This window comes from Hyperolius riggenbachi, chromosome 10 (genome assembly GCF_040937935.1).
Source record: "Hyperolius riggenbachi isolate aHypRig1 chromosome 10, aHypRig1.pri, whole genome shotgun sequence".
Taxonomy (NCBI): domain Eukaryota; kingdom Metazoa; phylum Chordata; class Amphibia; order Anura; family Hyperoliidae; genus Hyperolius; species Hyperolius riggenbachi.
Window position 1 is genome coordinate 6,852,298 of NC_090655.1, and position 24,246 is coordinate 6,876,543.

The 24,246-nt window shown below is 44.9% G+C and overlaps 1 protein-coding gene across 4 annotated transcripts in view; it reads right to left on the reverse strand.

Moving 5' to 3' along the window:
* CRTAC1 (cartilage acidic protein 1) overlaps nucleotides 1-24,246 on the reverse strand; it is an 899,879-nt gene that overhangs the window by 220,645 nt on the left and 654,988 nt on the right. For all 4 annotated transcript variants that reach the window (XM_068257816.1, XM_068257817.1, XM_068257818.1 and 1 more), the window contains exon 7: nucleotides 15,608-15,753. In XM_068257816.1, the coding sequence (XP_068113917.1) occupies nucleotides 15,608-15,753 (146 nt within the window). The remainder of the gene's footprint in view (nucleotides 1-15,607; nucleotides 15,754-24,246) is intronic.

The window sequence follows — 24,246 nt, forward strand, 5'->3', positions numbered from 1 at the left end:
ACACATGAACTACAACCACCGTTACCGCTGACACATGAACTAAAACCACTGTTACCGCTGACACATGAACTACAACCACCGTTACCGCTGACACATGAACTACAACAACCGTTACCGCTGACACATGAACTACAACAACCGTTACCGCTGACACATGAACTACAACCACCGTTACCGCTGACACATGAACTACAACCACCGTTACCGCTGACACATGAACTACAACCACCGTTACCGCTGACACATGAACTAAAACCACCGTTACCGCTGACACATGAACTACAACCACCGTTACCGCTGACACATGAACTACAACCACCGTTACCGCTGACACATGAACTACAACCACCGTTACCGCTGACACATGAACTACAACCACCGTTACCGCTGACACATGAACTACAACCACCGTTACCGCTGACACATGAACTACAACCACCGTTACCGCTGACACATGAACTACAACCACCGTTACCGCTGACACATGAACTACAACAACCGTTACCGCTGACACATGAACTACAACCACCGTTACCGCTGACACATGAACTACAACCACCGTTACCGCTGACACATGAACTACAACCACCGTTACCGCTGACACATGAACTACAACCACCGTTACTGCTGACACATGAACTACAACAACCGTTACCGCTGACACATGAACTACAACCACCGTTACCGCTGACACATGAACTACAACCACCGTTACCGCTGACACATGAACTAAAACCACCGTTACCGCTGACACATGAACTACAACAACCGTTACCGCTGACACATGAACTACAACCACCGTTAGCGCTGACACATGAACTACAACCACCGTTACCGCTGACACATGAACTACAACCACCGTTACCGCTGACACATGAACTACAACCACCGTTACCGCTGACACATGAACTACAACCACCTTTACCGCTGACACATGAACTACAACCACCGTTACCGCTGACACATGAACTACAACCACCGTTACCGCTGACACATGAACTACAACAACCGTTACCGCTGACACATGAACTACAACCACCGTTACCGCTGACACATGAACTACAACCACCGTTACTGCTGACACATGAACTACAACCACCGTTACCGCTGACACATGAACTACAACCACCTTTACCGCTGACACATGAACTACAACCACCGTTACCGCTGACACATGAACTACAACCACCGTTACTGCTGACACATGAACTACAACCACCGTTACCGCTGACACATGAACTACAACCACCGTTACCGCTGACACATGAACTACAACCACCGTTACCGCTGACACATGAACTACAACCAACAAACGTAAACGTTAGGTCCCACCCATGAAGCAAACATGTTAAATGTGGATAACAGTACCTCTGCAATGAACATACATTACCCCACAAAAATGAAATACAGCAAAATGTTACCTCAGACATAAATGCATTAAATGTCCCCCCCCCCCCCCGGGTGCTGGTAGGGTAGGAGGAGTGTGACATGGGTGGGGAGGAGGGTGACACTGGGAGGGCGCCTCACCTTCTTTTCTGTGTCCCTTTGTGGCCTGGCTGCTGCTGTGACTGTGTCAGATACACAAACAAGAAGCATGCTGGGGACAGAGCCAATGTATGCGGCCAGAATGGTGAGGGCAGGAGCCTGCTGGAGGTGAGCAGGAGGCAGGGCACGCAGGCGTCTGGAGGCTGCTCAGAGGTGGGCAGGAGGTTGTGCATGCAGGCAACATAGAGCGATTGGCCAAACAGGGACATTGTCCAGGACATATGACCCCAAATCCGGAATGTGCCCAGGGTAAAGTCTGACACCTGTAAGCCATAGTGCAAGGCACAGAGGTGCTTCAACTCCCCCCCCCCCCCCCAAAAAAAAAATGAGTGCAAAAAAACAGAGATGCTTCCTTCCGACAGTGGGTGCTGGGCACAGAGGTACATCCCAGCCCCCCCACCTCCATGGGTGCTGTGCACAGAGGTGATACCCATGCAAAACCCTCCCCCCCAGCTTTGGGTGGCAGGCATAAAGGTTCTTTCTTCCAGGAGTGCTCACCCCCCTCCCACTGTGGGTGCTGCGTACTGGGCACAGGTGTGTTTGAACCCCCCCTTTTGTAACTGTTGGCTGGGGTGCTTGCCCCCCAGCAGGAATGCACAAAGGTGCTTCCAACCCCCTCCCCAGACAGTAGTGCTCAAACCCCCCGTGGGTCCTGCGTGCTGTCGGCAGAGGTGCATTTGTGGGTGCTGAGCACGGAGGCAGGATGCTCCCCTCCCCCCCCCCCCCAAGACAGCAGTGCTCAAATCCCCCCCTCCCCCGACAGTGGGTGATGAGCACTGAGGCAGAGTTGCTTCCACTTCCCTCTCCCCAGACAGGAGTGCTGCTCATGTGCAGAGGAACCCGGAAGTGGAGAACAAGCGGCCGCCGAAGAATGGAGTGGAGCCAATGAGACTGAAGCAGCGCTGGCCGCTGCGTGCATTAGATTCTGCTGACAAGGACACAGGAGCGCCCCGAACACAGTGAAAAATGCGGCACGAGGGGCGGGGGAGGGAATCTCCCCCAGGCCAGTCTGCACCTGATGCCCGCCTCTGCGCCCTTCCACCTGCCGATCTGTCCAGCGCTCAGTGCGGTCGCACTATCCGCACGGCCCTGGAAACGGCCCTGACCAAGGTTACCTGAAAGGAAACTTGTGCAGTCATCATTGCGTTGCATAAAAAGGGCTTCACAAGGCAAGGATATTGCTGCTTCTGAGATTGCACCTAAATCAACTATTTATCAGATCAGGAAGCTTGGTGTATTTGCCTTCTTAAAACAGAAGGAAATCTGCAATAATTCAGCTATAAGTGAACATTTGTGGTTACCCACAATGCTCTGCTACTAAATATGCAAATTCCTAGTAGTTTGGGTCACCCTGAGCTGCTTAATTACTCTGTCAGATCATGAAGGAGAGAGGTTCAGTTTATGTGAAGGCTTTGGGTAACCAAGAAAGTCCAGATGAATCAGCTGTGGGATCGGGGTGTCAGAGGTGCTTAGAAGAGGCAGCAGGCAGGGATGAGTGCATCTGAATCCACAGCGAGGGGGAGACGTCTGGAGGATAGCCGGGTGTCAAGAAGGGCTGCACAGAAGCCACTTCTCAAGACAAAAATCAGGGACAGGCTGATATTCTGGAAAAATTAAAAGGGTTGGATAGCGAGGTCGGTGGTAAAGTTATTTTCTCTGATGAAGCCCCTTTCTGAATGTCTGGGAAATCTGGCAAAATGATTGTCCGGGGAAGAAAAGGTAAGCACTACCATCAGTCCTGTCCTGTCTCAGGCCAACACTAGAGCATCCTGAGGCCATTCATGTGTGGGGCTGCTTCTCATCCAAGGGCTCACTCACAATTCATGTGTGGGGCTGCTTCTCATCCAAGGGCTCACTCACAATTTTATCTAAGAACACAGCCATGAATAAAGAATGGTACAAGAACATCCTCCAACAGCAACTTCTTCCAACTGTCCAAGAACAGTTTGGTGAAGAACTATGACTTTTCCAGCATGATAGAGCACTGTGCCATAAGGCCAAAGTGATACCTAAATGGCTTGAGGAACAAAACATTAATGATTTGGGTCCATGGCCAGGATGCTCCCCAGACCTTAATCCAATCGAGACTCTTGCTTCTTTGGAGAGAACTACAATCTTTCATTAAAAAATGCTATAGCACAGTCTTGCAGTACAAAAGTGTTGACAAAACTTTATTGGCACAATACAAAATTCAAAAATAGTTGTTAAAAACTTTTTCATTCGTATAAACAGTCTTCATAAGCAACCACAGGAGAAGCTGTCATGAAACCAATAAATATCATGGTGTAACGATTCTACTAGCGTATGAAGACACCAGCAGACAGACAGAAAATAGATGTTCCCAGACAGGGGAAATGTCTAACAGTCAGTGACAGCAGAAGGCAGTACTGTCACTGATACAGCTAAGAGAATGGTCAGCAGGCAGGGTCGTTAACAGATCAGACAGATAAAGTACAAAATCGTAAGGCAAAATCAGAGTGTTTATTCAGGCAGAGGTCGGCAACAGATCAGATTGGCAAAGGTACAGAATCGTTAGGCAAGAGAGTAGTAAGAGACAAGGCAGAGGTCAATAAATAAAATCACAATAATATGTTTTTCCTGAGCTAAGTGCGCATCCCCGGGGTCCTGCCGGTTCAAGCACACACGGAACTGACTAAGGTCTGAAACCTTCACTGTGAAGTGTTAGCTAGAGCAGACAGTGAGCAAGTGTCAGCACAGCTCTTAAATAGCCCGGGTAAGCAGGCAACCACGCCCCTAAGCCGCTTGAAAAAGAAGGACCAAGACTGCGAATACTGACACTTTGCATAAACTTGATGTAGTTGTCAATAAAAGTCTTTGAAACCTGCTAAATCAGGGGTCTCAAACCCGCGGCCCACGGGCCATTTGCGGCCCTTGATACAATATTTTGTGGCCCCCGCCAGCAAAAGCAAAAAGAGACACGGAAGCGAACTATTTTTGCCTATTTTACCTTATAGTTTGCTTCAGTGCTCCCAAGTAATCCGCCGCATCCCCGACGCTAAATGAGGGCTGCAGAGCCCCCAAATCCCCCGGGCAAACATCCACGACTGCGCTGAGGGGCAGAGCTTCCAGCTGCAGCTCTGCCCCTCCTGACGTCAATCGCCGCACGGATCGCCGCCTCACCCCGCCCCTCTCTGTGAAGGAAGAGTGAGAGGGGCGGGCAGAGGCGGCGATCCGCCGCGATTGACGTCAGGAGGGGCAGAGCTGAAGCTGAAAGCTCTGCCCCTTCCAGGAAATGCCGGCGGATTGCCCCCCCCCCCCCCTTCCGGGCGATTTGGGGGCTCTGCAGCTCTTGTTTTGCGGCGGGGACACGTAAAATCCCTTATGCGGCCCAGCCTCATCCTGACTTTGCCTCCTGCAGCCCCCAGGCAAATTGAGTTTGAGACCCCTGTGCTAAATGCTTGTAAGTATACATCGATAGACTGTGGAAACAGCTGACAAAAAATCTAAAAACACTGAAGCAGCAAACTTTGTGAAAACCAGCATTTGTGCCATCCTTAAAACTTGTGGTCAGGACTGTAGGGCTGTGTCTGCAGTTTTGGAGGAGGCTGTCTAACCTGCTCATGGGTTTTTACAGATGTTAGAGCACCTGCAGATAGTGTGTAGGGTGGCAGTTAAAATGGAGGTGTAGAAGTCATAGTGTAGTCACATTAAAGTGTGCTCAACTAAAATTGAGGCCTTGAAGGTTATAATAGTAAGATGGAACCACAGGGTTCCCCCACAGCAATATCAGATTGGGAAAAATACATGAAAGGGAATCTAAACTGAGAAGGAGATGGATTTTTCCTTTTAAAATAATACCAGTTGCCTGACTCTCCTGCTGATCCTGTGTCTCTAATACTTACAGCCACAGCCCCTGAACAAGCATGCAGATCGGGTACTCTGACTGAAGTCAGGCTGGAATAGCTGCATGCTTGTTTCAGGTGTGTGATTCAGCCACTACTGCAGCCAAAGAGATCAGCAGGACTGCCAGGCAACTGGTATTGTTTAAGGCTGCTTTCACAGTGGGACGTTACAGGTGCACGTTAGTGCAGCCTGTAACGCTCCCCCAACGCACAGCAATGTAACACAAGTGGGCTGTTCACACAGCCCACGTTGCGTTACATGTAACGCTGCACGTTCTGTGCAAAGTGCAGCATGCTACGGCGTTGGAGCGGCTATAGCCGCGTTAGACTGTTTGCACATGCGCAGTGGGGGGCGGAGAGGAGGCGGGGAGAGCCAGCTACAGTAGCCGCGCACATGGCTACTTAATATGCACTGCACTGGCGGCCGCTGATTGGCCGGCGGGACCACGTGATGCGGAGTGTCTCGCTCTGCATCACGTGGTCCCGCCGGCCAATCAGCGCCACTCTGGGAGACCTTATGCGGATAGAGCCGCCTATCGCGGCTCACTCTACCGTCCTCACTTGCAGCACCATACATTGCATTAGGGGCACGTTATGCGACCATAACGTCCCCTAAAACGCAACGTCTTGGTGTGTAAGTAGCCTAAAAGGAAACTTCCATATCTCCCTCAGTTAAGGTTCCCTTTAAGCAAGAACTACCAATACTTATGGAAGTTTTATGAATACCGCAAAACTTCTAATGAATTTGTGAGAGTCTGGTCTAAACGTCTCAAGCTCCACAAATTTGTTGAATGTACTGTAAGGTTGTTTGTTTTTTTATGTTGCAATGCTCACTTGACGGGTGCTGTTGTACTAACCACTTCACCCCAAAGCGGTTTTTACCGTAACGGACCAGAGCGATTTTCACCTTTCAGTGCTCATCCCTTTCATTTGCCAATAGCTTAAAAGGGAACTTCAGCCTAAATAAACATACTGTCATCAAGTTACATTAGTTATGCTAAGAATAGATAGGTAATATAATCTCTTCCCCACCCTGTTTTAAAAGAAAAGGCAAATGTTTGTGATTCATGGGGGCTGCCATCTTTGTCATGGGGGCAGCCATCTTTTTGGTTGAAAGGAGGAGACAGGGAGCAGGAGACACAGTTCCAACTGTCCTGTGTCCTGATCACCCCTCCCAGCTGCACACGCTAGGCTTCAAATGTCAAATTCAAGATACAAAAAAAAAAAATTGCACCAAAACAGCAGAACGAGAACAACAAAATCAGAAATCCCATCATGCTTTGCACAGCATCAGGGGAAAAAAGCCCGAGCAGTTTTCTTCTGTGCAGCTAAAGTTGAGGCTTGGGTAAGAAAAGCAAAGTTCTGATGCTGTAAAACTGTTAAAGAAACACCAGGCCTTTTCAGTGCTGCTGAGTCGATTTTTAGTCCGGAGGTTCACTTTAATCACTACTCATCACAATGAAATGATCTAGATTTAGTTTTTTTCCCCACCAATTAGGCTTATTGGGGTTGATATTTGTTTTTGGTAATTACTTTATTTTCTATGCATTTTAAAGGGAAAAACAAGGAAAAAAATGAAAAAATACACTTTCTTCAATTTCATCCCCTATAGTTTTAATATAAACACTGCTACTGTACATAAAACCCACACATTTTTATCTGCCTATCTGTCCTGGTTATCACAAGATTTTAATTATGTCCCTAGTACAAAGTATGGTGACAATATATCGTTTGGAAATAAAGGTGTATTTTTTCTTCAGTGTTTTTTTTTTTTTCACTATTTTCACATGCACATGCACGGGAATGCACGTGCACCCGCAGGAGTGTGCACGTACATGCGCGCACATGCACGCACGCACGTGCACACGCACAGCCGCAGCAGTACTGTCTGACTTATAAAAACGTCCTGAAGCCATTAAGAGGCTCTAACAGGACGTTTATATAAGCCAGCATGTCATTAAGTGGTTAAAATGCAAAATCTAATAAAATCTGTTTGTTTTTTTTTAAATTGAGGTCATCCCTTATATGACTTTTATGATACAGGCATGGCAGTAAGTGTTCGCATAAGCCTTTACATGCTGCCCATGCAAATGAGATGCAATTAATTCTGAATGTATGCAGGATTATGCAAATGTATTATGCAAAGAAAAAAAGAGCATATGAAGTATGGCAATTGCATGTAAAAAAAAAAATATATACATATACATATAAATCTCCAACATGCAAGTTAAACATAAAAAACACTTTTGAGCTCAGAGGGAGAAAATTGAAATTAGCATCATTCACGGTTTTACAGATGCAAAATAAATTACCCGTACTTAAATAACACTCTGGGAGCAGCGGCAATCTGTAAGTATCTACTGTAAATATATTCTTTCAGCCGCGATCTTACCGCTCATCCAGACGGGGGAACACAACAAAGCCGCTAATTTGCAGGCATCCGTAATCGCTCACAATTCTTAGAGAGAGTCTCTGAAGTGAAAAAGCCGAAATTATTGCTCAGAGATGCATTAAAAGCTGATTAATAATTCTTTGCATCCTGATCTGTACACAACGCCACAAAAAAATGACTGTTTTTTTCCTCCTGTATAATTTGCAATTAGCAAAACATGCTTTTCTAATGGCAGAGCCATGGCAGCGGGTTGTCAAAACACTTTGAGATGCTTGGCGGAACGCGACATGGTTGAGTGACAGATGATCGCGTCCTGTCATGGCAGTTTTCGCCGTACGTAATGCCAAGTGGGCAGAACGCATACCGGGCACCCGTCACGCAAGGGGGAACGCGGGAAAAAGTGATAAAGCAGTTTTTATCAGAAAGTCTGGTTTATGCCTACAGGACAGTAGGACAGAACGTGGCACCCAAATTTAATGTTTATGGTACTGGCAAATATACTGAGTGACCGAAAAAATAGAGACACCCAACGAGGGGCCAATTTTAGCTCTGGTCACAGCTTAAATTCTTTTTGGCATGGACTCAACAAGATGCGGATACCGTTGCTGTTGGCCCGTGCTGACATTATGGCAGTTCTAAGTTGGGTCAGATTGGATGGTGGCAGTTCCAAGCTTTGAAGTGATCTTTTGACTTTATCCCACACAATGCTCAATGAAATTGTGGTCAGGGGACTGAGTTGGCCATGGAAGCAGGTTAAATTCTGATTGAGGTTTCTCAAACCAATGTGAGACCAATCAAGCATGGTGACAAAAGCCCACAAAAAAAGTGTGTTTTTCTATTTTTCTGTGATACCAAGAGCACTCTTGATGGTTTCCTGTTGCTAAAGCCCATCTTGTTGTGTGTTGAATTCAGCTGTAATTTGTTGCGTTGCTGCCAACTATGCATGCTACTCACCTTTCACCTCTCTCATTTATCAATTTAGCCATAGCTTTCCTCCCAAGCAACAAGCGTCTCCAATTCTGTGTATTTAAGGACACCTGAAGAGAAAAAAAAGCTGGAAGCCTCTGGCTGGACTGGGCATGCTCCATGCAAGGTCCACGCATACTCAAAAGTCATGCATGAGCAGTTCTACTGGGCATGCCCAGTCTGGAATGCACTCATACACGTTCGGGAGTGCGGCCAGAACATGAAGAGGAACCCTGCACTGGAACGGTGGGATGTAGTAGATTCAAGGAAGCGTGTAGACAATACTGAAGCAAGTATCTAACTTTTGTTTTTGCAATCTCTTCAGGTGGGGTTTAACAGAGAGCAGCAGATCGGGGGGGGGGGGGGGGGGGTACAGACTGGGGGGGGTCTATAATGGAAAATGGCGCTATGAGGACCCACTAAAATAAATGGAAGCTTCCAATACAAAGTTATGCCTGTCTGCATATAATACACTAAGTTAGATAACACTATTGACCTTGCAGCAGGGTCAGTTTCTGGCCAGGACACTGAATGGAGTTTCTGAGGACGATTCACTAGGGTGAGGGAGTCAAAATTCAGGTGCCCTTTAAGGACTACATGTATCCATCCGCTCTGGAACCCTGCCTGCATTTCAGTTAGTATTGAGTCAGTTAGTTATGAGTCAGTTAGTAATGGGTCTTTGCTAGTTCTTTGAAATTCTGGTCCTAATTTTGTCTTTGTGACCCCTGGTTTCTAAACCCCGTGCTTTGTTCTGACCTTTCTTTTCATTCCGATGTTGTCCTTCCTTACCTAGTATTGTAGGTCAACATCTGCAAGGAGTTTGTATGTTCTCCCTGTGTCTGTGTGGGTTTCCTCCAGGCACTCCAGTTTCCTCCCACATCCCAAAAACATACAGATGAGTTAATTGGCTTCCCCCCTAAATTGGCCATAGACTACAATACATACACTACACAATATAGACATATGACTATGGCAGGGAGTAGATTGTGAGCTCCTTCGAGGGACAGTAAGTGACAAGACTATATATACTCTGTATAGCGCTGCGGAAGATGTCGGCGCTATATAAATACTAAATAATAATAATAATAATATGTATTAGATTTTGGTATACGTCCTTTAGAAAGTTCGGTACTGTTTCCTGTGCTTTGATTTTTTGTTATATTGGAGCTGCATTACTGCTGATTTCCTTTGCAGTGATTGTATATATTGCACTCTTGCTTCCAATAAACACGGTTTACGTCCTATATGGAACCTGTTCTGTAATATACGCTGAAAAAGTGGCCACGAGGCCATTGTCCGCGAGTCTCATAACCATCATTCAGCCCGTTTACGTGAAGAAAAGTCACTGCTAGAGGAAGCAGGAATGGACGCAGGACGTATGTCATGCACTTACATCTCGCGTAATTTACTACACATCTTAAGTGTTTGTTTATTGGAGTCTGTGGAATAGACCTTTATGGTTATTGGCGGTAATGGCGCTACGTCCGGCTATCAGAGCCGTACAGGTGGGACTTGCCTTATGGAGGCACTTCCATTACCATTGTGCTAAGGCTGATACAATGCTGACTGAACGCCTGACGTTTGGCCGCACTGCGGTATATATGGCCTGACTTCATGCAAGAGCCAATTGGCCCATTCTGAGAGTGGGATTATACTCCCAAAACTAACGTTTCAGTAACTACACTTAGTCACATGAAAGAATATTTTAAAGCATTCCCAAGAATTCCCTGCGTTTAAAAACAATGTATTTTGTACTGCAGAGAACAGTAGAGAGGCTTGCTTATCTCTAGCTCCTCTGCAAATGTAATCATTGCTGGCTGAGGCTCTCAGCCTGTGTCTTGATTCAGCTTCTCCTCTCTCTGTTGAACAGACATATCACCCTGGTATCAGCGGAGTCACTTCAGCAGAGGAGGGAGAGTGAAGACACAGGCAGAGAGCTTCAGCTGGCAATTATTACATTTGCAGACGAGCAAGAGATAAGTAAGCCTGTACTGCTATCTGCAGTGAAAATGAACAATTTAACATACAGGGAATGCCTTCAAATGTTCTTTCATGTACTTAAGAGTAGTTACAAAAATTTTAGTTTTGGAGTATAATCTCACTTTAGTTTTCTGTTTTTTTGTTTTTTTTTAATGATGCTACAAAGTAATAAAACAGGTTTATGTAATATTACTTTTATATTATCTTCTATCATATGCTTATAACGTATTTATTAAAAATATTCTTCCTTTACACCTTTTGCAGGCAGCATACAAGCCCGCCTCTTCCTGTCTGAGTGAGTGGAGTGATTACAGGGCCCGGGGTGGAAACGAGGAGGGGAACAGAGAATGCACCGAGGTGTGTGGATAAAGCATGAACATTGGGTCAGGTGTGCTTTACAGAACACCCGAGGTGACATGTGACATGATGAGATAGACCTGTGTATGTACAGTGCCTAGCACACAAATTTGCTGTGCTAGACACTTTGCTGTGTTCCTTTTTTTCTTTCTCTGTCTGAAAGAGTTAAATATCAGGTATGTAAGTGGCCGACTCAGTCCTGACTCAGACAGGAAGTGACTACAGTGTGACCCTCACTGATAAGAAACCCCAACTATAAACCACTTTCCTAGCAGAAAATGGCTTCTAAGAGCAGGAAAGAGATAAAGGCGGTCAATAGTTCATAGATTTTATCTCTGGCACACTTCAATGAATGTGTCACTGAGCAACTTAAAAATTAGATTAAAAAATAAATCTGTGGGATAGCTAAAATAAAAAATAAGTCATTTCTATTAGAAAGCGGATAGAAGCAATTGTTTATTACATCCGTCAATGTTCACCTTGGGTGTCCTTTGAACTTAGTAGTGATTATGTGAAGCTGCTCCCAGGTTTACAGTATGCTTGTTGGGTAATGAGAGGTTAAGGACTCTGCCAGGAGGTTGGCCTCATCGCGGTGGAAGGGTCCAGTACGGAACACTCTGCATGCAAACTGTCCTGGAAGCTAACATCCTCCATTATGTTTATTTTGGTGCATCTGTTTTGAATGCAAGATATGGATCCTGCCTATAATTAGGCTCTGCACACCTCTGCTGCTAGTCATTAAGGTGCAGCATGTTTTGGTAAGCGTTGCCACCTCTCCCTGCTGGCTAGCTGCTCCCATTTGATATTTTCTGTTTGCATTATGCTTTTTTCAGAGGTTAGGGCTCTAGTGCATCTGTTGTAGTTGTAGCATCTGTTTTGAATAGTGTTATGTTGCCTGTGGGGGGCTGTGCACGCCTCTGTTGGTAGTCATTTTAGATAAGGCCTGGTGTTAGGACTGGGCTGCCATTTCTCCCTTGTACTATCCATACACTGGTCTGGACTTAGCATACAGAAGTTGCCCAGCCTTGACCTTGGGGTCCGGCCATCAGAGCAGTCAGACAATACACAATGCTCATTTATAAATTAGGTTGTCATGGAAAGGTTATGGACACGCCTACCACAAAACCAATTAAACCATTAGAGCTGAAGCTTCGCCTTAAATCTTGTACAATAATAATAAAAACACGGCCTGGTGCCTTTATCAGAGAAGTCCATGTTCTCCATTCCGCTCGACTCACAATGGTTTTAGCATAAGAAAAAAGCGTACGCAATAATTCTTTTATGCTGAAGCCTCTGTGATCTGTTTACAGAAATATGCTGATAAACTATAATTGGAACGTTCTGCTGTCGAATACGGCGGGTTTATTTTCAGGGGTTGTGCAGCACGGCAGACGCAACTGACGCAACCGTCGCAAACCTACTGATCACTCGGAAATGATCTTGCTTATTTCAGCAGGCTGCACATTTCTGACGACTTGTGGCGATAACCAGCAGTTAATTATTATTCCTGTTTTTTTTATACTACGAGCGTCATAACCGACTGCTGTTATATAAGAAACCCACACGTGTCAGGAGTAAATAAGGGAGGCGGAGCAGACAGACGTAAATCTCTTAGGGCCTGAGCCCACTGACGCAGTTGTATCCGCCTCTGTCCGCTTTATTGATGTGTAACTGAAAAGCAGATACAAGCGCGTCAGTGGGCTCAGGCCCTCATCCTACGAGTGCGTAACATTCTGCTGTGGGAGAGATTACATACAAGGTTACGATCAAAGCACTATTTCATATGTGCAGACCATCCAAGCCAAGCTAAAGAGGGCCTGTTTGCTAAGCAAGGTGGAAGAATTTCAAGGGTTACTCAACTTCAATTTAAAGAATTACTTCAATCAGCCGAAACGTTTTAACCAAACCGCTTATCCAAACTCGACTCAAGAATTTTTCTTTTCACGTAGCTAACATTTTCCAATGCCCAATATTCATGATGGCACAAGCTCCCCCCTCCCCTATGGGCCGGATTTACCATAAGGCACTGTAGTCCCCTCCCCTAGTGCCCATTCCACTGACGAGATCTCCCTTCAGTCAGGTCACCATTAGCTATCTGGATACCTAATACTAAGGGGCACCTGTAGCTACTTGTGATGTGCAAGGGAAGTAAGGGAGAAGTGACAGCTGGGCCAGCCAGCACACTTGCGGTGCGGTTCAGCGGGGGTTGTAGGTTCATGGAGGGCGGAGTCTAAGGTGCCAGGACCCCTGTGCCTATAGGCTCCTGTGATGTAAATCCTGGTCTGCTCCCCCCAATTCCCTACTAATAGCCCTCCAGGGGGATAACTGTGTCTCACAGGACCCCCTAGGGGACCCCTCCCTTCCTACACTAGAACCGCCCCCTCCGCTCCTCTTCCTTCCTTCCCCACCAGGGCTCCTCCCCCGTGCTCTCTTAGATGTCTCTGTTCATCAGACCCACACAGCGCAGCGGCAGTGACAGGAGGGCTTATCTCTTCCACCATTGGGTCTCTACGGCGCTTCCGCTGCAGTCGTGTTAGTGTAACGCTGCTTTGCGAGTCAACCCTGCACATTCTTGTCCTGAAAGGGAGTAAGCTTTCAAAGGAACCAAAAAGCAACACAATACACAAAGAACAGCAAATCCTCCTTAAAGAGAATCTGTATTGTTAAAATCGCACAAAAGTAAACATACCAGTGCGTTAGGGGACATCTCCTATTCCCCTCTGTCACAATTTCGCCGCTCCCCGCCACATAAAAGTAGTCAAAAACAGTTTTAAAAAGTTTGTTTGTAAACAAACAAAATGGCCACCAAAACAGGAAGTAGGTTGATGTACAGTATGTCCACACATAGAAAATACATCCATACACAAGCAGGCTGTATACAGCCTTGATTTTGTATCTCAAGAGATCACTTGTGTGTTTTTACCTTCTGTCCCCTGCTTCTCTCCTGCACTGAATACTAGTGACAGGCTGTGAGGCTGATCCTTTCTTCCTGTCTAATTCCTCAGTATGTGTCAGCCCAGCTCCTTTCACAGCCTAACAGAGGAGGATTTTTATCCAGCTCTCTTCTATCACGTGCACGCTAATCACGATCGCTAATCGCGGAACGCTCGTCGCCGGCAAACCGCTGCATGCATAGCGATAACCGCAGCCGCGGCAGTGAGAACACTGCCAGTCGCTACATTGTGTAGCGGTTTTTGCAGAACCGCTCAGGTGAGAACGGGCCCTAAAGCACACCTCAAGTCAGAAGGATATAGAGGCTGACAGATTTATTGCCTTTTAAACAATGCACATTGCTTGACTGCCCTGCTGATCTTCTGCCTCTAATACTTTGGCCCTGAACAAGCATGCAGGTGCTCTGACTGGAGTGTGACTGGATTAGCTGAATGCTTGTTTCAGGTGTGTGATTCAGACACTACTGCAGTAGAGCAGACCCAATCTGGCTCGACTATTTCTGCCTGAACCCGATCGGCACTACTGCACCTGCGCTGGATTGCGGTAGGTAAATATTTACCTCCCAGGTGTTCGGGGGCTTTCACTGCTGGATTGCCGGGATGAAAGAGGACAGGGAAGCCTCATTAGGACTCAGAGCCTTCCCCTTCCCGAGGTAAGGAACCCAAGGGGCTTTTATTTATTTTTTTCCTACAGATTTTCTTTAACAGGAAATAAATATGGCAGCCTCCATATACCTCTCGCGTCAGGTGTCGCTTCAAACAAAAACTATTTATCACCATCACTTCAATCACAAATCCAAACAGTCAGGAAATTACTTTTCCTTTAACAGATTTTTATTTTTATTTTTTTCACTATATCAACCCCATTTATTTGTTGTGTTATCAGATTGAAACATAAGTAAATAGGCACTAGCAGAAATCTGACCAGATATAGAGACCAGGTATACAGACCAGGTATAGAGAGCAGATATAGAGACCACGTATACAGACCGGGTATAGAGACCAGGTATAGACAGCGGGTATACAGACCAGGTATAGAGACCGGGTATACAGACCAGGTATAGAGAGCAGATATAGAGACCAGGTATAGAGAGCAGGTATACAGACCAGGTATAGAGAGCAGGTATACAGACCAGGTATAGAGAGCAGGTATACAGACCAGGTATAGAGAGCAGGTATACAGACCAGGTATAGAGAGCAGGTATAGAGAGCAGGTATAGAGAGCAGGTATACAGACCAGGTATAGAGAGCAGGTATACAGACCAGGTATAGAGAGCAGGTATAGAGAGCAGGTATACAGACCAGGTATAGAGACCGGGTATACAGACCAGGTATAGAGAGCAGGTATACAGACCAGGTATAGAGAGCAGGTATACAGACCAGGTATAGAGACTAGGTATAGAGACCAGGTATAGAGAGCAGGTATAGAGACCAGGTATAGAGAGCAGGTATAGAGAGCAGGTATACAGACCAGGGATAGAGACCAAATTTACAGACCGGGAATAAAGAGCAGGCATAGAGATCTATTTCAGGCTTTATGCAGCAGATCTTACCCGGAATCGGACGTTCCCATTCGTGTTCATCTGCAGGAAGAGGCGATGAGGCCCATTCCAGTTTCCGTACACAATATCCACTTTTCCATCTCTGTTAAAGTCGGCGAGAGCGACACCGCGGCCGTGTTGATAGCTGTCGTCCACCCCTGCGAGGAAACATAATTCAATAACTCAAGGTGTGACAAAGAGAAAGTTACTCTTCTCTACGAGTCGTGAAGTTTCATGCAAGGTTGTTTGCCAAGCTGCGGACACATTGTACCCAATTACAACTTCCTCTACTACAGCAATATTCTAGACAATACATTTAAAGGAAACCAGAGATGAACGCTTTGGCACAAAATAAACATATCCCCCGATAGAATTTACACAATAAATACTACACCTGGTATTTTCACTGCTGTGGTGTGCTGGTTTTTTTTTTTTTTTTTTAACTAAAACTCCATGCAAAACACAGTTTATCAGAAAAGCATATTATTTAGTGGGCTGTGTGCAAAATGAAATCACCATTTCTAAAAACCTCTTATGACTAACAAATATAGATTAAAACAAAAGAAAAGTTTTTCAATATACCCTTACATTAGCAGCTCCTCCCATCTCATCACTGCTCTCTGTGATGCTGCAAATATACAGAACAGGAAAGCAGAGCCAGAAGGGGGCAGGCTTGGGCTTGATAAGACATCAGAGAAGACAGACTCAGCTATAATGATTCCTGAGCAAAGCCAGACTGAATGCTCAGTCAGAGATTTTATCAGGGCTGATAACAAGCAAGCTGTGCAGTGTAGGATGAAACAGAGAGCAGGGTAGGCGTTTTCTCTAATGTTCCCACTGATATATATGGTGAAATACATGAGAGTGCTTCCTCTCTGGTTCTCTTTAATGCAAACCTGAAGAGAGGAAACTCCCTTCAGGTTTGATACTCACCTATGTAGAGGGAAGGCTCTGGATAGCATATAACCTTCCTGGTCTTCTATACGTCTCATCCAAGTTCCATCCCCTATTGAAGTTCTTCAACCTGCTGCGTCTTTGGTATTCCTCGGCCGACCTCCAGAATTACTCTAATCCCGGCGTACTTCTGAAGACAAGTGGGTCCGTACTGGGCTTGCTTGTGAGCTGTATGGATTTTTACCAAATTCGGGACTTGGGGACACAAGTAGTTCCAAAGGCTTTCCAAAAAGTACCAAAGACACAGCCGATTGAAGAACTTCAATGGTGGACATCGCTGAAACAACGGAATGGACCAAGGAGCGGGTAGGCTCTACAATATCCAGAGTAGGTATTTATCTCATCTGAAATAAGCTTCCTAACTTCAGTTTTTGCTTTAAAACTTGTGGGAAACTTGTCTTGTCTGTCTTGTTAGGATGCAAATGTTAGATGACAGTTACATACTTGAATCTGCAGTGACAGTAAAGTTGCAATAGACCTGATTGTTTAGATGAAGGTCATTAAGTTACAAGATCCAGATACAGTGCTAGATAAGTCAATAGCAGATCTGAGGGGGCATCTTCCCAGAGCCCACCCCATTCATGGAAATCAACAGACTATAAGGTGAAAGGACCATGACATTAAGAGGAATATTAAAGAGTAACTGTCAGGCATAAAATCAATTCTTTATTTTTATCTGGTAAACCAGTAGTAAGGATGCTAATCAGGCAATACAAAAGTTAAAATCACTATTACTTTTCTTGTTGAAAAATGATCATTCCCCAGGTTACCTGACTCTTGTTTGGTACACACAAAATTTTGTACACAAAAACGAAGTTGCAGGGCATGCTGGGTTGTCCTTTTTTGCTTCTCTACTTCCCCTCAGACTTAACTAATGCAGCCTGATTGGCAGAAGCCTCTTTCCCTCCTGTTTTCCCCTCCCACACCTCTGTTCCTCTCTGATTGGCCAATATTTCTCATGCTGAGACAATGCACTTTCTGTAGTGGAGGGCGGGCAATGCATACACAATCAGGCAGAGGAGAGTAAGGGAGGAAATGACATCAGAATTGGCTTCAAAATAGCCACAGTTACAACGGGAAATGCTAAGAAGGATTTTCTCTTTTTTACTGTAGAAAAATCACTAAAATCAAAACATGGACAGTGCAAATGTAAGTAATGCAAGTATTTATTTACTTATATATGTGGGGTTTTTTTTTCTGAGATAGTATGGCTGACAAAGTACAATGTAAATTATCCAGAATACCCAATCTTACATTATTTATCCTGGTTTCAGCATAAGATACATTTTCTATATCTATATATTGCTGTATAAAGGAATGAAACCGCACCCTACCAGTAATGTTTAGCCTAGACTACTTAGTTATGCAGCCTACTCCTCCCAGTGCACTCTGGGAGACCAGGTATTTCTGCTCACTTTGGAACGCACATTCTGCTCTCCGAGCTATCTGCTTACTTCAGGAAGACACTCATTGTTGACCCGAGGAAGCAGGATCTTGCTTGTGAAACCGTCCTTTGTTGTGTTCCTAATAAATATTGTTTTTTTCAGCCAGTCTGCTGTTGGTCACTGTTTTTAGACATTTTATCATACTTGGGTGCCCCCTCCCACCCCATTTTACGTCCTTATCTATATGGGGTATAGAGTCAACTGTAACAAGGTAAAAAGTATTTACTGTATCACTTTTTTTATTTTCTGTACAGTGACCACCTGGATCCTAGGATCACCTGTGTTCTCAAAAAAAAGGGATCATGGTGAAATAGGGCCCAAGGCATGTACCAACTTCTTCTGCCCACCCTTGATAGCCACCTGGCTTTTTTGGGGGGTACAATTTGATTGAAGCTAGTGTTGACCAGGTCCCTGTTCCCTCCTCAGGCCCTAGGCAACTGCCTAGGTTTGCCTTGTGGATGATCCAGCTCTGTGTGTTCCTCATGGAGACAGACTTATTTCCTCAGCAGGCGCAGTACCGTGAGTGCCATGGTTGCAATCCGGATTTGTGAGCATCATTTTAAACCACGATTCTCCCATCTATCTGACTCCCTACACTATGGAGGGCTCCTGGGGGCTCCCTGTGTTTTCTGTCCTTTCTGGAAGGGACATTGTGACACCCGGAACACCCACATTTGTAATAAATGAAATTCAATAGGGGGGTTACCTGGGCTGATTGCTGCTGCTGCATTTCTGAGTATCATTGATGTATGTATTATGACCAGAGTTTGCCCCCTGTTCCCTCCCCAGTGTGAGAAGCCTGTTGTTGGTGCAATGCCCACTGAAGAATAGGGAAACAGGATATGGGCGTGGCCTATTGCTGCCAGATAACCAAGCACTTCCCATATTTCACCACAGCCAATAGAGACAAGGACTGCCTATTAACCACTTTACATCCAGACCTTGTTTACCCCTTATGGATCAGAGCAGTTTTAACATTTTAGCTGTGTCCCTTTTTAATCTGCAATAACGTTATCCCTACTTATGACACCTAAATGAAATACAGTATATATATATATATATATATATATTGTTTGTTTTTTTATTCAAGACAAACCAGACTTTAATTTTATGGCATTTTTCCTATTTTGTTTTCTATGTATTTTAATAGGGGAAAAAAAGAAGAAAAAAAAAGGATAAAAATAGAAAAAAAAGCCATATTTCTCAATTTAAATTCCAGTTTAAATATAAAAAGGGCTACTGTAGACAAAAAATAAAAATGTTGTTTGGCTATTTCTACCATTTATCACAAAACGTAGATTACATTCCTGTCACAATTTATGGTGAGGATATTTGATTCTGAAACAATGCTACAGTGTATATTTTTCACTATGATCTGAGAAAATAAAAGTATGTTTAATGGTATCAATCTCATTTGCCCAGGGAACATATATTCCCTTTCACCAATTACTGCTGCATCAGATAGTGTCGAGGGTGTGCACAGAAGCAATGCCCAACCGCGCACAGCCGTGCTTCAGCTACAAGACGTATATCTAGGTCCTTGTGGCTTAGATGAAGTCACAGAGGACGTAGATATATTGTAGCTGAAACTGAAGTGGTTAAATTAAAGATCAACATTTTAGGCCAAATACAATATTACACTGCAACAAGGTAAGAAACCAAATAAACCATAACAACAAATCAGTAACTTGTCAGGGTAAGGAATCCGGAGGATCAACACCATGTTAGGCATACAGCGATTAAACAAGCCCTTAGACTCAGCCATCAACTCGGGGATAGCTGCATGATGCCGCCGCTTATAACCATTACTCACTTAAGAGCCACGACTGACTGGAGGTATTTACCAGGGCAAATCCTCCTCCACCACCATTTACAGACCAAACTCTGGAGACTTTAACCCGCCAGCTGCAAAGACCACCTAACCACCCCTTAGACTCTACTAACAACACAACTCGTAAGGAGGGAGGGTGGGGACTTCCTCCACCAGTTCCAGTAACTTCCTGTAGGCCCCAACTCCTCCCCCCCATATATGGGTTGTCAACTTCTCCGCCTCCAAACCCTCCCCTTCCTGCTCCACTAATCTAACCAATCTCTATCCAGCAACAAATGTAACCTCTAGCCTCCCGCTGCGCTTAGCTAGCCCTATCATGGGGCCCGCCCCAACTCGCTACACTCTCCAGGCCAAACCCTTCTTGAACACAAGTGCACAAATCCATATTCTCTTCAAGGGAACAAGCTTTGTCTGTTGATGTGAAAAGACACTTCACGGAGGACTGCATAGTTCTCTGCACATCGCAGGCTGGGTAGGATGAGGTTGTGTCCTGTCCAATGATTGCGGATAACCAAAAGATTTTTGTTTTGTTTTGTACTGAAACTCTTCAGCCTGTCCTACAGACTCCTATGAAATGTAACAGAAAGCCAAATGAAAACATTCATCAAGTCTTTTGTTTTAGTAAAGTTTTCCTTCTTAAGACAAAAGGTATTTGCGATAATTCAGATTGGAGTGAACATATCATGTCTCCCACAATCCATCACTGCGGAATATGTAAATCACCAGTTGTTGTCCCTGAAAGCTAGCCACACCTCCAGAACCGCTGGAATGCAATGATGTGTCACCTTGTTAAAGATAAACCCTGACCAAAAATTGAACTTCATCCCAATCAGTAGCTGATACCCCTTTCCCATGGGAAATCTTTTCCTTTTCACAAACGGATCATCAGGGGGACTGTATGGCTGATATTGTGGTGAATGGCCCTGACCATTTCCTGTCTGTGAACCTCATTGCATTGTGGGAAATAAAAGTTGTTTACAACTGGGTCCATCTGCCAAAAAAGCAAGCAGCACCTCCTTCCACTGACATCACCTGCCAGCAGTAAAAATGTCACCATGTGGTTAATGTCAGAATGTAAACCAGGGAAAGGAAAGATTTTACAATGGGCAAACACAGACTAAATCATTTATACATAATTATTGTAAAAATGAAGTACTTTTATTACATTTTTTTCACTGGAGTTTCTCTTTAATTGTACAGAGCCACAGTAATCCAACATGCATACAGACTGTTTCGGATTGGTTGTTCCTCATCAGTGCCTGGCATGGATTAATGTGGCTCTATGGAGTAGGACTTGAAACATGTTGGATTATTATGGCTCTGTAAAATCTGTACAAGATGACACATCATTGCATTCCAGCGGTTCTGGAGGTGTGGTTATCTATCAGGGAAAACAAGGGATGATTTGCATATTCAGCAGTGATGCATTGTGGGGGACAACTCAGGAGTACACTACAACCTGAATAATCGCAACTACCTTCTGTTTTAGGAAGGCATACTTTTGTTTTCCATAACATTTTAGGAAGAGGGCTTTTTGGTCCATTGTAACCCCCTTCACACTCCTGGGAGTTGTGGTTCACCAGGAGCTTGCTGGGTAATCTGTAACTTTGGCAAACATGAAAACAGGTTTCTAGCGATAAACTTTGGAAGTTGCAAGGATGAGAAGTGAAATATTCCACTCACACATTTTTTGGATATAAAACTTTTTTTTCAGAGGCTGCTCTTCAGGCAAGATAATCCCACAACACGATCGTTGTATCCTGTGAATTATTTACTGAAAACAAGGAAACTCGCTGTATGCATTCAGCGCTGCACTGATAACTGCTACAGATATAAAAAAAAACAAGACAACAAAAACAAACCCAAAGTCCACAGGAAAGACTGGTGGATCTGCAGGAAGCCAAAAACGCAAAGGCCTCCTAGAGCAGTGTGCCAAAGCAAAGTTCCTAAATAATAACAATAGTAATCTAAACTTGTGCTACATTTCCAGCATCGCACGTTGCCAGCTGTGACAGGTACTCTTCCCAAAGGTAACAATGTCCTACCTAAGCTTCTAATGATGTGTGTGCAGATGTCAAAACTGCTGGGTTTCAGTAATTTACACAGACCTGCGGAAAACCATCCAGCCAGGAGGAAGGTTTGCAGCTAGAATTAGTGCATCGGGCATTACGGGGGCCAAAAGCCTATCCTCAATCAGGCAATGTCACAGTTATATGCTGGAGAAGCTCTGGAGCGAGATGTAAGGAGCGGGGAAGGTGAGTATAGCTCTGGCTGTGTAGGATAAAGGTCTTCTCTTCTTTATATATCCCATTAGGTAGTGTAGGCTATGTCACAGCGCTATATAAATCTGTCCCAGTATGGATTGCCAGGAAGTTAGGGGGAGGTAACCGTAACCTCATTGCGTGAACGTGTAAATGTTAGCTGCTAGTTAATGTAGGCAGCGTTTTTTCTTTGAGAATGGCAGAGCGGGACTTGGAGGAATGATTCCACGGTTTGCAGGACGAGGCGAGGGAAGATTGGCTGCAGGAGCTCCTGGCAGTGGATTATTTAAAGAGAAACGGTGACCAAGAATTGAACTTCATCCCAATCAGTAGCTGATACCCCCTTTCCCATGAGAAATCTATTCCTTTTCTCAAACAGACCATCAGGGGGCGCTGTATGGCTAATCGTGTGGTGAAACCACTCCCACAAATGATGTCAGCGCCTCAGAGCACTGAGGCACTGACATCACACTGTGGGAGACTTGTTGCATTGTGGGAAATAACAGCTGTTTCCAACTGCCAAAAAAGCAAGCAGCATCTCCTTCCAGTGACATCACCTGCCAGCAGTAAAAATGTCACCATGTGGTAAATGTCAGAATGTAAATCAGGGAGAGGAAAGCTTTTACAATGGGCAAACACTGACTAAATCATTTATACATAGTTATTGTAAAAATGAAGCACTTTTTAATTACATTATTTGCACCGGAGTTCCTCTTTAACTGTGCCAAGAGGACATTTGGGTGGGGCTATACATTCAAAATAAATTTACCGGTTTCAAAATATTGCAGGCACAGGCTGTAAAATATGGGCGCATCCGGTATAACCCAACGGTCCTCTATACAGTTACAAAGATATCATTGGCCCCAACAGTTTACAGTTTCAAGTAGTCTAGCATTGGGGGGAGGGGGGGGGGGGTAAGGGGGTGGAGGGTAAGGGGTAGGTTAGTGTTAGGTAGATGATGGGAGATTAGGGTTAGGTGTAGGTAGGGGGTAGATTAAGTGTTAAGCATAGATGGTAGGAGGCTAGTGTCAGGCATAAATCGTGGGAAGTTAGCGGTAGGCGTCGGTAAAGGGCAGGTTAGTGTTAGGCATAGACTGTGGGAGGCTAGTGTTATGGGTAGGTAAGAGGTTAGTGTTAGGCATAGGTAGGGGGTAGGCTAGTGTTAGGCATAGACTGTGGGAGGCTAGTGTTGGGCATAGACTGTGGGAGGCTAGTGTTATGGGTAGGTAAGAGGTTAGTGTTAGGCATGGGTAGGGGGTAGGTTAGTGTTGGGCATAGACTGTGGGAGGATAGTGTTAGGCATAGGTAGGGGGTAGGTTAGTGTTAGGATAGTGTTAGGCATAGACTGTGGGAGGATAGTGTTAGGCATAGGTAGGGGGTAGGTTAGTGTTAGGATAGTGTTAGGCATAGACAGACTGTAAGAGGTTAGTGTTAGGGGGAGGTAGGGTGAAGGTAAGTGTTAGGCATAGATGGTGAGAGGTTAGTGTTAGGCATAGGTAGGGGGTAGGTTAGTGTTAGACATAGATGGTGGGAGGTTAGTGTTAGGCATAGATGGTGGGAGGTTAGTGTTAGGCATAGATGGTGGGAGGTTAGTGTTAGGCATAGATGGTGGGAGGTTAGTGTTAGGCATAGATGGTGGAAGGTTAGTGTTAGGCGTAGGTAGGAGGTAGGTTAGTGTTAGGCATAGATGGTGGAAGGTTAGTGTAAGGGAACCTGAGCCTAGAAAAATGATTTAAAAATATCATATGCTGTACCTGCAGATGAACTAAATGGTGAGTTTCTAAGAGGTGAGTTCCTCTTAGAAACTCACCATTTTCTTCTTACAACAATCCCTTCCAGTTCTGACTAGATCAAGTCAGACTTGTCTCTCAGGAAGCCGAAGCCTTTTCCACTATATCAGTTGCTGTCAGTTTTAACTGAAAGGACAAGGATGTGCAAGGTAATGTCTATGCTTCCCTATGGCTCAAGGGATATTACAGGTTAACAGAGTACTGACTTGGAAGTTGTTACGAGGTCATCATCACCATTTTTAAAAGGGAGAACAGAGAATTCCAATGATCACAGTGGACAAACAGGATACAGGAGAGAAGAAAGAGACTGATGAGTAAACTACACGGGAGGCAAGTATGATGTGTGTGTGTTTACTTTTTATTTTATTTT